The following is a 13,169-nucleotide window of genomic DNA, read 5'->3' on the forward strand; positions in this document are numbered from 1 at the left end:
TATGTTTATTTGTGTGTGTTCACTGGTGATAAGCAGGCTACGCTCTTCGGATATGTGGTATTTTATACATGTTTACCATACTTAAAAAAAATTCTTGCGACTTTAAACTTAGCAGGCTTTCCCCAGCAGAAGTCGCAGACTTGGTTGGCAGCAGCAGCCCTCTCAGAGTTCAGCGATCACCTCGGGGAGCAGAGGGCTGTGGCTACCGGGAGCTTCCGGGGCAGAGGCTTTACGGAGAATCTGCCAATACCTGCAAATTGTGTTCCAAACACTCGTGTCTAAATACGTGTGCCTTCCTGGAGGAGGATCCCATGGTTTGCAACCTTTGGACGCTTTCGCCCCATCTCCCGGAGTCTGTGTTTTTGAGACATCCGGGCCCTGCTTGGCTAGATAAAGTCAGACTGGCTGCTCGCGGCCACCCTGGGGGAGGGGTGGGGCGGGGCACTGCCAGGTGATCAGCCCAGGTCCACTAACCATCCGGAGTAGGCAGGTCCACTCGGGTAGCGGGTAACTGTCCCAGATGCTCAGAGAGGCCCCGACGCCCAGCCAAGATGAAGCTGGCTAGCTGTGTGCTGCTGTGCGCCGGGGCTCTCGGTGAGTGCCCCTGGAGACTGAGAGCTGGCGGGTCCCTCGGGGAGCTGAGGGAGCACTGGGTGCCATCCCCTGAGCCTAAGGGATTCTTTAATGGAATCCACCTACCCCTTCCCTGTTGTGTGACTCTGGGCTGTCCCTTGACCTCTCTCAGCTGGTTTGAGTGGGTAAAATTATCTTTTCACAACACACAGTCGTGACCCTGTTATAATGTGCTTAGAGGCAGGCACAGCTGTAGTACAGGTGAGTTACCACTAACAAAAGTTCTGCATATAAATGCAGGGGGTGCCTTCCTGTGTCAGGAGGGTGGGTTCCTTCAGGACCTGTGCTTTGTAACTGGGGAAGGCCCTGGGTCAGGGTGGTGAACCCCTGTGTGTGAAGAGATCTCCCTCTCTTCACAGATCTCACCTGTGGGTTCTGTCCAGCCCTAGTTCAGGTTGTCATGAATATTTGTGGGGTAGGTTATCTCTCATGGGGCACAGGACAGAGCAAGGAATGGGCATCAAGGGCAACTAACGTGGCTGGGGCCTTCATGGCCTGGCCCTGCCACTGGGGTCACACAGGGAGTCCTATTGGGCCTGTGCAGGCTGAAAAGGTTTTGCACAGCTGTGGCCATAGTCACAAGGAAACCCAGTGGGCAGCCCTTCAAGTCTGTTCTGCCTTCTCCTAAACAGGGCCTATGTTATTTGTTCTTCTTCTGTCTCTCCTGGAAATGCCAGGCCCTGACCAAAAGTTTGTTCTTCCAACTGGCTCTGTGTTTACAAACCAAAGGCAAGAGATGACCCTGTTGGCCACGTCCCCTGCGTTCCCTCAATCATGGCTGCTGCACCAGGCTGGAACATGGGTGTGCTTTCTTCAAAGCATAATATTCTAGTTTAACAAATATTCTTCTGGTAGCAGATAATAGGAAAGCAACCAAAGTAGTACTAGTCAAAAAGACCAAAAAGAAAGGGATGGGGACAGTTGTTGGGAAGCCCTACATGTGCCAGAAGCTCAAATGGCCTATATCTCTGCCTTAGTCCCCACCTCCTCTCTCAGACTCTTACTCTTGTGAGACTTAAGAACTTGCTCTGCTCAGTGAACAGGTGGCCAGTAGCCTTTGCTTTCAGTTAGAAATATTTGCAGTGGGCGCTGATTGCCTCTGCTTGGGCCAGTCAGATGGATGGAGAAGTGCTATTAATGTCAGTCTTGTCTAAGAGACTTGACTCCAGCTGCCCTAAGCTTACTTGCACACATTCTCTCTTTTTAAAATCACGTCTATGGAAGTGTGCTTTACATATAATGAAATATGTCCACTTTAAGTAGACATACAGTTTAGTGAATTTTGAGAAATTATTCATGTAATTACCACCATAATCAGGAGAAAGAATATTTACAACTTTGTTTTTGAGACAGTCTTGCTATATAGCACACCTGTCCTGTGAACCTGTGGTCCTCTTGCCTCAGCTTGAAGAGTTCTAGGATTGCAGGGCTGCACCACCACACTGAGCTCCAAACACTTTCACACTGCCCCTGCCCCTTCTTAATCATTTTCCCTTTCTTCACAATAGATAAGTTTTGCTTTTTCTATTATTTCATACTATTAGAACCAATTGTCCATAGTCCTTTGTGTTTGGTTTTCCCTCAGCATTTGAGATTCATCCACACTATTTTGTATATTGTAGTCCATTCCTTTTTACTGTGGAACACCACTCCATTGTAGGGCTTTGCCACGGTTTGTTTACCCATTCACTTGTTCATGGACATTCTGGTTGCCTCCACCATGAGGCTGTTTGAGTAAAGCTGCTATGAACATTAGCAGATAAATCTTTGAGAGCATATATTTTCATTTCTTTTGGGTAAATATCTAGAATTATTGGGTCATACTGGCAAGTATATCTCCAACTTATCAAGAAAATGCTCAACTGAAGAACTGGAGGTATACCTCAGTGATAAGGGGCTTGCCTAGTGGATTCAAGGACTCATAGAATTGGAAAAAGAGAAGATGTCAAAATTTTGTAGTAGCTGCACCATTTTATATTCCCAAGGCAAGATATGAGAAGTTCAGCTGTTCCCCATCCTACCAACACTTGGGGATCTCTTTGTGGTTCCATTTGTATTTCTGTGATGATCAGTGATTTTGAGCAACTTCTCATGTTCTCAGTGGCCATTTGTACTTCTCTTATGAGATGTCTGTTTGAATCTTCATTAAAAAAAAAGCACAACTTGAAACAACCGAAAATGCAGTCAGTTCCCATCCATAACTTGCTCTTACTTAGGATTGGTACTATTGAAGACTTTATCAAATAAAATTTAAGGGCTCCACTTGTCTTTTCCTATCTTTGGCATGAGATTCTGTCTTAGGTGATTTGGCATCTCCTGTCTCATATCCTTTGATTTTTTTTTCTTTGATATTTCCTACTTATAGGCAGTTAAAAGACAGTACAGATATTGAACTCAAACACAACTGGGTGGTTCAAATATTAAGTTCATCTCAAATTATTTAATGTCCCTGGCAGTTTTTTTAAAATGTCATCTCTAAAACAGGAGCAACAACAGTTAAATGGCAGAACAATTGTGAAAATTAGATGGAAATAAGCTTGTATACTGCCTGAAATGTAGGGGTTTGCTGCTGAATGGTAGCTGTTCTCATTGTAATTTTTTTCCTAGAGTACATTTAAAATAGTGTTTTGTCCAAATATTACAGATTTATAAACAGCATTTTTGTCTTTGTAATGCTATTTATTACTTCTTAAAATGCCAGTGAAGTAAATAGGCACTAATTTAATTCATTGTTTTAATTTTTTGTGTGGAACTGGGATCAAACCAAGGAACACCCTGTCTCTGAGCTACATCCCCAGTCTTCAACCTTTTAAAAAAGTTATTTGAGACTCGGTCTCACTGAGTTGCCCACACAGAACTTGCAGTTCTTACATGCAGTGTGCCACTATGTTCTGGGTAATAGACAATGATTTTAATGCCCCAGCAATTAGTACCAAGGTTAGAATGGCCAAAATTAAAATAAAGACTAACTCACTAGATCTAAAGCTTTCTAACCAAGGGTAGATATTTCTGAGATGGATTCACATAACATAAATTAACCATTTTAAAGTGAACAGTTCTGTGGAGTTTAATACATTCACAATATTGTTCAACTACTACCTCTATCTAGTTCCAAAACATTTTCATCACCCCAAAAGAAAATCCTGTACCCATTAAGCAAGTTATACTCACTCCCTTCTCTCTCAACACATGGCAGCCACCCATTTAGAGTCTTCCAATACGTTTAGATATATCCTGGGAGCGAAATTGCTGTTTTATAATGCCAATTCTATATTTAACTTTTTTATCCAAGGGGTAAGGCAGAATCGGAGAAAGGGGCTATGAGAATTCATGTGTATCAGACAGCCAATCCAGTATGTGCGTACCCACTCAGCTGGTCCTTTATCTTGTCTTTGACTTCTATCAGCAAGTGTTGTGGTTTCTTTACACCTCTGGCTCTCTCCTAGGGCTGTGTCTGACTGCCCCTGCAAAAACTGTAAGATGGTGCACTGTGTCAGATCAAGAGGCCACCAAATGCTCCAGTTTCAGTGAAAATGTGAAAAAAGTTGTTTCAGCAGATGGTCCCCTTGTCACTTGCATGAAGGCAACCTCTTACCGTGACTGTATCAGGGCCATTATGGTAAGTCACTTCTGCCCAAAAGAAAGAAAAAGAAAACCTATCTTCTCTTTTTCTGTACTTGCTACTGTAGAGAAAAATATCCTTGCTCAACATTCATAATCATAGTCATAATCTACAGTTCATAGAGAAGGATTCAATCTTAGTAAGATATCTATAGTAGCATAAAATCAGCATTGCATCACAAAGAAACTATAAAGACCCAGAAATGGGATTTGAGGTGCAACTTAGTGGAAGAATTCTTGCTTAGCAGGCACTAAACAATAGTCATTTTGAAATTAACTGAAAATGTACACTTTCCAAAAAGGCCTTATCTTCATATTCTGCAAAAGGGTACATGGCCTTTCATCCCCCAACTTGCCTGGTTATCCCAGAACTGGGGGAAAAAAAAAAAGACTCAGAAAGTAACAAGAAGCTCTAGTTTTGCCATTATTACTTAACATTGTTTTTGGAATTTCCCAGTGATGCAATAAGATATAAAATACATGTAAGATATAAATAAACAAACATCAGTATTTTCAAATGATTGTTTACCTAGAAAGTATAGTCAGATAAATGCTGCTATAATTATTTATTAATGAACAAACTAGCTTCATAAAATATAAATATATTATAACTAGTATCATTGTTATATACCAACAGACATTAATTGGGAAAAATAGCCCAAAATTGTGATCTCATTTATGTTAAAATAATAAACATAAAAATATTTCTGAAAAAATACAAAATGAGAGATTTACAAAATTGTTAATATAAAAGTCTGTGGCAAGTGAACATTTATTAATAAATGAATCATGTACCATATTCGCAGGTTGGAAGACTTAATATATACTTTTGTATCTTCCTAGTTGTTCAATAAATTTAACATAGTTTGCATCAAATAAACTTCTCAAAAGAACCAATAAAATAGTTATAAAATTCTTAAGGAAGTACACATAGATAAGATTATAAAATGGCATGAGAAAGAACACTAATTGAATAGTCAAGGTCTTCCTAAAAAGACACATATTTAAATAAAAGTGTAATAAAGAGCAAGTTACTGACATAGATACTGAAGACCTGGAAGAGAACAAAAATCAACATATTCTCAGCTTTCTGAATATCTTTCCATCTATCTAATTATCTAAATGATATCATACAGATGCAAAGTATAGTAAATGTTCACAATTAGGGCATTAGGGTACTAGGCATAATAAGTTTAGGCTAGGTACATATAGATTTAGCTAAATATTTATGATAAAGCAAACTTTCCAAAGAAATTCTTGAGAAAGGATTCTTTAATTGGACAACTGGGTTGATATTTGGGGGGGCGTTGAGTGAGATTCTTAATCCATTCACCAAAAAGTCCCTCCTAGCTTGATTCAACTTGACTAAAAGAGTGTTATAGTTTATATTTATATGCCTCTCAAAGCCTCATGCATTCATAGATGGGGGCTTTGGGGAGGTGACTGGATTTTGGGGTGTGATACTCATCAGTGGATTAATCTACTGATGGGTTTATAGCTAAGTGTGATGTCAGGAGGCAAAAAACTGGTCAGATGTGTGACTCACTGGGGGTGTGGCCTAGAAGGGTCTGTCTCCCTCTGTCCTCCATTGATCCTGTCTACCTCCTGCTTGCTATGCCAGGAGGGTGTTTTTCCTCTCCAGTGCTGCCTTGCATTGGAGCCAGCTGACTAAGGGCTGAAACTTCTACAAACTGTGAGCCAAAATAAACCTTTCCTCTTCAGAACTGTGGGTGTCAGGTATTTTGTCTCAGTGACAAAAAAGTAACTAAGATAAAGAGATAAATTGCAAAAGTAGACAAACTTGGAAATGTGAAAATTTTAAAACTATGAAAAATATTTTTTAAATCCCTAAATATTTAAAAATAATCATATTAACTAACAAAACAGCTTATGTACTATAAAAACTATATAAATGTGTAATTTAAATGTATAAGAAATGCTTAAGAATAACAAGCTATAAACAAACTACTCACAGAAAAAACATTACAGCTAATAAACAATATAGATTATAAAGGAAAAATGTTCACCCTTTTTAATAACTAAATAAATTCAAATAAACTCCTTGCAGTAAGTTCATATCTGATAATATGATAGCCTTTCTTTTAAGTTAATTTTATTGGTACATTTTAGTTATAAATGGTGATCACATTCATAGGGAAATTGTATCTATACATAATATATATTTTTTCTTTTCTCTCCAATTCTCTCCCCTCCCTTCAACCCCTCTTCCCCTTCTTATCTACAAATGCTTTATTTCCTTTTTTCCTCTATTCTACTTTTTTCTTTTCCTTTCCTTCTTTTTCCCCTCCCACCCCCATGTTCCCCTTCCCATTTGAGTATTTTCTTCTCATTTTCCAATATCTATTATACATAGGTTTTTATTTACATTTTGGGTTTCTCACTCCAGAGAAACAATGGAATATTTAAACATGTGTGTCTGATTTATTTCACTTAAGAGTATTGTCTCAAGGTGCAATCCATTTACCTAGAAATGTCTTATTTATTCTTTATGGCAGAGTAATACTCCATTGTTGATAACATTTTTCACTCGTAGGTTCGCAGTGAAACCGATATGCATTGCTACTGGCATTATAAATCATAAACTTGTATTAGCATTATAATTTTATTTCTGAAAAACAATTTGGAAATATTCAGTAAGGGTCATAAAGATGTTTGTAAGTTTTTATTCTTGAATTTATGTATATATGTGTATATTTACTCTGTGTGTGTGTGTGTGTGTGTGTGTGTGTGTGTGTGTGTGTTTGTAGAGAAAGGTAAACACAGACACAAATTCATTACCGAAATTTGACCTTATGCAGTTCTGGGAGCTGCTCAAGCAGACTCTGTAAAGCTATTGTCTTTTTTGCCACTGGTTTTGGAACTTGAAGAGGAATCACTCAGGAAAGGAAGATGTATTAAAATGAGAAGCAAGGACAACTTGGAACCCATGAGGACCGACTGAAACATGTGTTAATTCCCACTGCTTCCCATCTTGATGGGGTTCACAAGGCTTAGTGCACTTCTTATTCTTTTATCTTTTATACTTAATCCATGCTTTATTAAATCAAGCTGGTTTTTGATACATTCAATGTTGTCCTAACTTTATATACACACAAACATAAGTAAAATATTTATAGGAAAAAATGGGATAAGGGAATATGTAATTGTAATACACTTTTGAATAATACAGTATATACATTTTGTAAAATATGTATAAGAAATGCATATATCATACATATTGTAAATATAAGAAATGGGATAGGAAAAAGGGAGGCAAGTGTATAGGAACATAATACATTTGTCCCTCCATATTCATGAGTTCTGCATTTGCAGATTCAAGTATCTGCAGATGTAAAAAAATTGCACTGGTTCTGAACACTTTCTTCTTGTCACTACGTATTCCCAGTATAACTACTAATATATGGTGTTCATTATATAAGTAATTTAGAGATAATTTAAAGTATATGGGAGGAAGTGAACAGAATATATGCAGATACGGCACCATTTTATATTAGGGACCTGAGCATCTGCACATTTTGTGTGTATGGGGGGGGACTCCTGGAAACAATTTCCATGGATACTGAGGGTGACTGCACTAAATTCAATAAAACTCAAGTTACTTTGAAAGTCAATTAATAATTAAATAAAGCTCTTACCTTTCAAACATGACAGATTTGATAAAATACTACTTAGGTTGAGTCTTGCTTGACTTCACTCAGTCGTCTTTGTATGAATCCTTCTTTTTCCTCCTCCTTCTTCTTCTGTTGTTTTGTGTTTACCCCAGGGTTTTTAAAAAACAGGTTTTAACTGATGTTCATGAAGAGAAATTAAACTGTGCCATTAATGAAAGGAAATCCCATCTAAGAAAGCACATTTCTTTACAGAGCTGTGTCATATCATCCTTTGGGCCCTCTGGTGGAAAAGTAGAATCAAGTTAAATCAAGTCTGAAATAAGGCCTTTTTAATTGTATCCTCTAGTATTATAGATGTAGGACAGTACTGTATCATACCTCTGTGAAGGTAAAATATCTTATACCTGCTTTATGATATATAATAGTGACCGTGCTTTATCAGAGCCATTTTTAATGTTGTTAGTATAGAATGTTTTCTTTCCAGATCATGATTAAGATACTAATAAAAAAAATGGTGCCAGGTACCATAACAGTAACAGAACTTTGCTGTTTTCTGGGTATTATTCTTTTTTTTTTTTAATGTAGTGTGCTGGATGTCTATAATTTTGTTCAGATGACTGCAGAACCTGGAAAAGCTATTGCAGCTATCGATGCATAACATACTGCTATTATTGGTCTTTTTATATAAATAAATATATATATATATATATACACATATATGTATAATTTGAATTTTTAGAAACTTTAACTGTGCTGTCAACTTTGGAAAAGTTATCCCAGTTTACTGTGTTGAGTTGGCATTGTACAGAAATTAATAGCCATATTGGTCTAGAAATGTTCATTTTTTCCCATTTGTACAGGGGTAACGCACTGTATTAAATATGTAAGGTCTTATTTATGTGGGTTTGATTACAGAAACTAATAAAGTATTCTCTAAATAATAAAAAAATTAAATAAAAAGAATGATTTCTGGTCGGGGATGTAGCTCAGCAGTGGAGCACCTGCCTAGCAAGTATGAGGCCATGAGTTCAACTTCTGGTACCAAAAAAGAAAAAGACAAAAAATACTCCTTAAAAATAATTATTTCCATGGTGGGCATGGAAATGATTCGACCTCATTTCTAAGAGGTGGCTGTGAAGTTGCTGCTTCCTGTAGGAAGAAAGGAGCCCTGAGCTGACAGAGTCCTGGAGATTCCAGATCTGAGAGTACATAACATGAATTACTATAGACAAAAATATCCTCACTTATCCAACACTTATCCAACACTTATTGAGCACCTACCTATGCTAGGTGCTCTTCTTGGTACTGGGTTTCATTAGGGAATAAAACACACAGAAGTGTTCTCACTTTCATGGAGCTTACATTCCACAGGGGAGGACAAATAATGAACCAAGTATGTCAGATGGTTCATAAGGACTAAGAAGAAAAAGTGGAACCTAGAATATATGAGCTAATAACTTTATGAGTGAGGTCAGGAATGGCCTCACAGAGAAGTTGACATTTGAGCATAGACCAGGGGAGGTGATGGAGATCCAAGCCATGAAATTTTTATGGAACAAGCGTCCCTGGTGGAGGACTAGAGGAGTCTTCCTCAGAGGTGATGGGTGCCATTCATGGCCTAATCTCTTCTCTTTCAGGCAAACAAAGCAGATGCTGTGACCATTGATGGAGGTTTGGTGTTTGAGGCCAGCTTGGCCCCCTACAATCTGAAGCCCATTGCGGCAGAATTCTACGGGTCAAAAGATGGTGCGTTCTGAGGTCCCTGGTGTGATACTGCAGCTATTGCGGAAGACAGGGACTCTGTCAGCATCACACTGGCAGAAAATGAAGTTGCTGGAACTCTGGATTGATGGAGGCTGTCTCTGATACTGACCCACAAGGATTAGGATATTGGCTCTTCCTAGGCAACAGCAAATGTCATGCACCCTGATGGAAATGCCTTTGCACTGTGGGGTTATCCACAGCCTGGGAAAGGGGTGCTATCCAGAGTCCATCCCTAAGTGTGAGGCTGTACTCCTAGCAGGCCCATCTCTGGAGGGAGAACATGAGGATCTGGCTGCCTCTTCCCTGTACTCTCTCCTCAATGTGCTGCAGAATATGGGCCTGTGTATGTTTTGAGGAGAGATTCTTGGGGAATCTACAAATAGACCTTTGCCTCTTTCCCATCAATGCTGTCAGTGCGTGAGCCCAGACTACCTTTAATTTTCAGGGTCCTGGCAGGGTTGTCCCTGCATCCTTCTTACGTATTCACCTTTGTGACTGAGCTGTAGGCAAAGAGGCAGTGGCCTCATTGAGTGGGAGCTGAAGCTTTTTCCCGAGAACACCTGCAGGCCCTGTCATAGTGGGAGCCTTCGAGATTCATGTCTCCACTGGCTTAGGGGAATTGGCAGAAAAATAAGTACAGTTGTCTCTACATTTATGGTGGGCTTATGTCCTAATAAACCCATTGTAGACTGAAAATATCCTAAGCTGAAAATGCATTAAATGCACCTAATTCACCAAACATCATAGTTTGCTAACACAGTATTTGTTTCACCTTATGATCACGTCGCTACCTGCCCCTGCCCAGCGTCATGAAAGATACTTGTGTCACATACCAATTGACTGGGAAAAGATCAAATTCAAAATTCAGAGAATAGTTTCTACTGACTGTGTATTGCTTTCACACACTGTAAAATTTAAAAATCAGATGTCTAGCCATTGTAAATCAAGGGCTATCTATGTATTTATTGGCTTGAAAAGGTTCAGTTTTTCTCCTTTTCTTCCTGCCTACCAGAGGAGGGTATAGCTCCTAGGATCCTCCAAAGTTCTACATTGTACACTCTGGAAGGTTGGTACTGAAGATGTGACATCTTCCTTTGGCCCTTCTTTCTGCCTGCTCCTTTGCAGATCCACAAACCCACTATTATGTTGTGGCTCTGGTGAAGAAGGGCACGGACTTCCAGCTGAACCAGCTCCAAGGCAAGAAGTCATGCCACACAGGCCTGGGCTGGTCTGCCGGGTGGATCGTCCCCATTGGCCTACTGCTTCCCTCTGGCTCTCTTGAACCAGGTCAGTTGGGCCTGGATATCCTCAAATAGTGCTCCTGTGCCAGTTGCACAAGTGGATTATGTTGGGGTCATAGAATCACTTACATGTATGTGTTCCATATTTTCCAAGATGGGATGAGGGTGTGTGCAATAGCAATCCATGGAAGCTGGTGGCTGAGCTTTCTCTTCCCTCAGGAAAGGTGCTTCTGTCTCTCTGAGCTCCTGTCAGTCCTGCCTCCTGGGATTTCCAGCAGTTTACCTTGACAAGGGTGATCCTTGAGGCCCACTCAGGAGAGCCAACTTCCCCCCATTTTCTGAGGAAGTTTCACTGTGGTTTCCAGTCACACTGCCAGCTCTCAGGTCTCTGTGCCTTAGGTGAGGGCTAGGGATACAGGCAAGGGAGGGGTGGCTACATAAGTGCCAAATTTTTGTTCTGTTATGATGGCCAGGGTGAGCCCTGGACACCTTTTCAGCTCTTGAAGATGATGGCCAAATCTTGATTTCTGCAAAAATGCATCTTTCTGAGCTCTGCTCTTTGTGTTTTGGCCATGACAAGGACAAGTGGCTGCAGGGATCTGGTGAAGTGCTGTAAGCTGGACCACATTTCTGGCCATATCATTTCCTTTCTTGAGGTGTTTACTTGCCTCAGTGACAGGTACTACAAGACATTTGTCTGAGTAGTTGTCCATTATGTCTCCTGCTCCCTCTCCAGCAAGCTGTTCTGGCTCTGTCCCATGGGTGCAGAAGGAAAGGTGGAGAGGGTCCATGTCCTGTGATAAGAAATGGGTTTTGGCGGCTGACTGGCCTGCATCTGTTCCTACCCTGTCTAGAGTTCTGCCAGCCCTCTGAGGGCCTCCAAGTTGGTGAGTTAGCAGATGTGGAACTAGGCCACAGCTGGGTTCACTGTAGGACAGATATTCTCACACCTGCAACAGATAAGCTGGAAACATTTTCATACACTTGAGGCCTAAGCCTACATGAGACAGTGTAGTGTCCAAATACCCAGGCACTGTGGGCTGTCACTCACTCTGGCAGGCTGCACCTGGCAGACCTGTGCACTTTTGTCTCCCAGGAAAACTCTGGGAAGTTGGCAGACCCATGGGCCCTTAGGGCCACTCTTGCATGTACACATAACCCTGAGACCTCAGCAGGCTCATACCCTGTGGTCCATGTCTCTGTTGAACAGGAGCAGCAAAGTTTTTCTCTGGCAGCTGTGTCCCCTGTGCAGATGCGAAGAAGTTCCCCAGCCTATGTCAACTGTGTGCAGGAAAAGGAACTAACAAGTGTGCCTGCTCTTCTCATGAACCATACTTTGGCTATTCAGGCGCCTTCAAGTGAGTGAGATCCTCCTGGTCTTCCTTACTCTGCATCTGGGAGGACAGAAGTACAGAGAGTGGAACAGGGTATGGCCCAGGCACCTGGGGCATCAATGTGACGGCCAGGGTCCGGAGTTCCTCCTCTGGTCTAGCCTCACTCCTAACCTCCTTCTGTGGGATCTTCTTAGGTTTCCCCAGAGCTTGGTGCCTTCTGTGTTGCCCTCTAGGACCAGGGGAAAGACTGGTGTCTGAGGATGCTGGGACCTGCAGACACAGACCTGGGCTCCTAGCAGAGCCAAAGGCCAGGGCCTTCCAGTGCACATCCTGCTGAGTATCCCCTGTGTCAGGGACCTGTGGCTGCCTCAGCTCCTGCAGGTGCCTCTCCATACTGTGTGCTCTGTGAGAGAAATGGCCACTGCTCAAAACTGGAGAGAACTGACTGGAACCCAAGGCTAACCAAAGTCCTTATCCTTCATGTAACTGACCCTAAGCCTTCAGTAAGAAGTAAACAAAAACCCATTTCTTTTGACTGCTTTCTAAGAGGAAGATGTGGTCTTTCCCCACCATCCCTCACAGGGGGTGCCTAGGATGTCATTCTCTAGGGCTCCTGCTGGCTTTAGATTTGGCACTAGCTGTGGGATTTAGAGACCTCTCAGAGAAGTCTATCCTCTGAGAGAGAGACTGATGCCCAGGAAGCTGGGCAAAGCCCCATGAGCCAGTGCTCAGGCAAACCCTCGACAGGTCTGCACAAGAGACAGGTGAAGGTGAGGGCCTAACCATGGTGTGCTGTTCCTCAGGTGCCTGGAGGATGGTGTGGGGGATGTGAGCTTTTTGCGGCACCTGACAGTGTTTGGTAAGTAAGTGCTGGTTGAAGAACCATGTGGGCCCCATCTAGCCAGAGGGACTGGCTCTTACATCTAGAGATGACTGATGGTGAG

At 41.4% G+C, this 13,169-nt stretch overlaps 1 protein-coding gene across 2 annotated transcripts in view; it reads left to right on the forward strand.

Annotated features, from left to right (window-relative positions):
• The first annotated feature begins 457 nt into the window (after positions 1-457).
• Positions 458-13,169, forward strand: part of LOC104863160 (inhibitor of carbonic anhydrase) — a 42,100-nt gene continuing 29,388 nt past the window's right edge. For both annotated transcript variants that reach the window (XM_010625482.2, XM_010625483.2), the window contains exons 1-6: positions 458-594; positions 4,080-4,252; positions 9,524-9,632; positions 10,776-10,937; positions 12,102-12,249; positions 13,029-13,084. In XM_010625482.2, the coding sequence (XP_010623784.1) occupies positions 552-594; positions 4,080-4,252; positions 9,524-9,632; positions 10,776-10,937; positions 12,102-12,249; positions 13,029-13,084 (691 nt within the window). In that variant the 5' untranslated portion in view covers positions 458-551. The remainder of the gene's footprint in view (positions 595-4,079; positions 4,253-9,523; positions 9,633-10,775; positions 10,938-12,101; positions 12,250-13,028; positions 13,085-13,169) is intronic.

This window comes from Fukomys damarensis, unplaced genomic scaffold (assembly GCF_012274545.1).
Source record: "Fukomys damarensis isolate Sample0158 unplaced genomic scaffold, DMR_v1.0_HiC HiC_scaffold_37, whole genome shotgun sequence".
In the NCBI taxonomy this organism is placed as follows: Eukaryota; Metazoa; Chordata; class Mammalia; order Rodentia; family Bathyergidae; genus Fukomys; species Fukomys damarensis.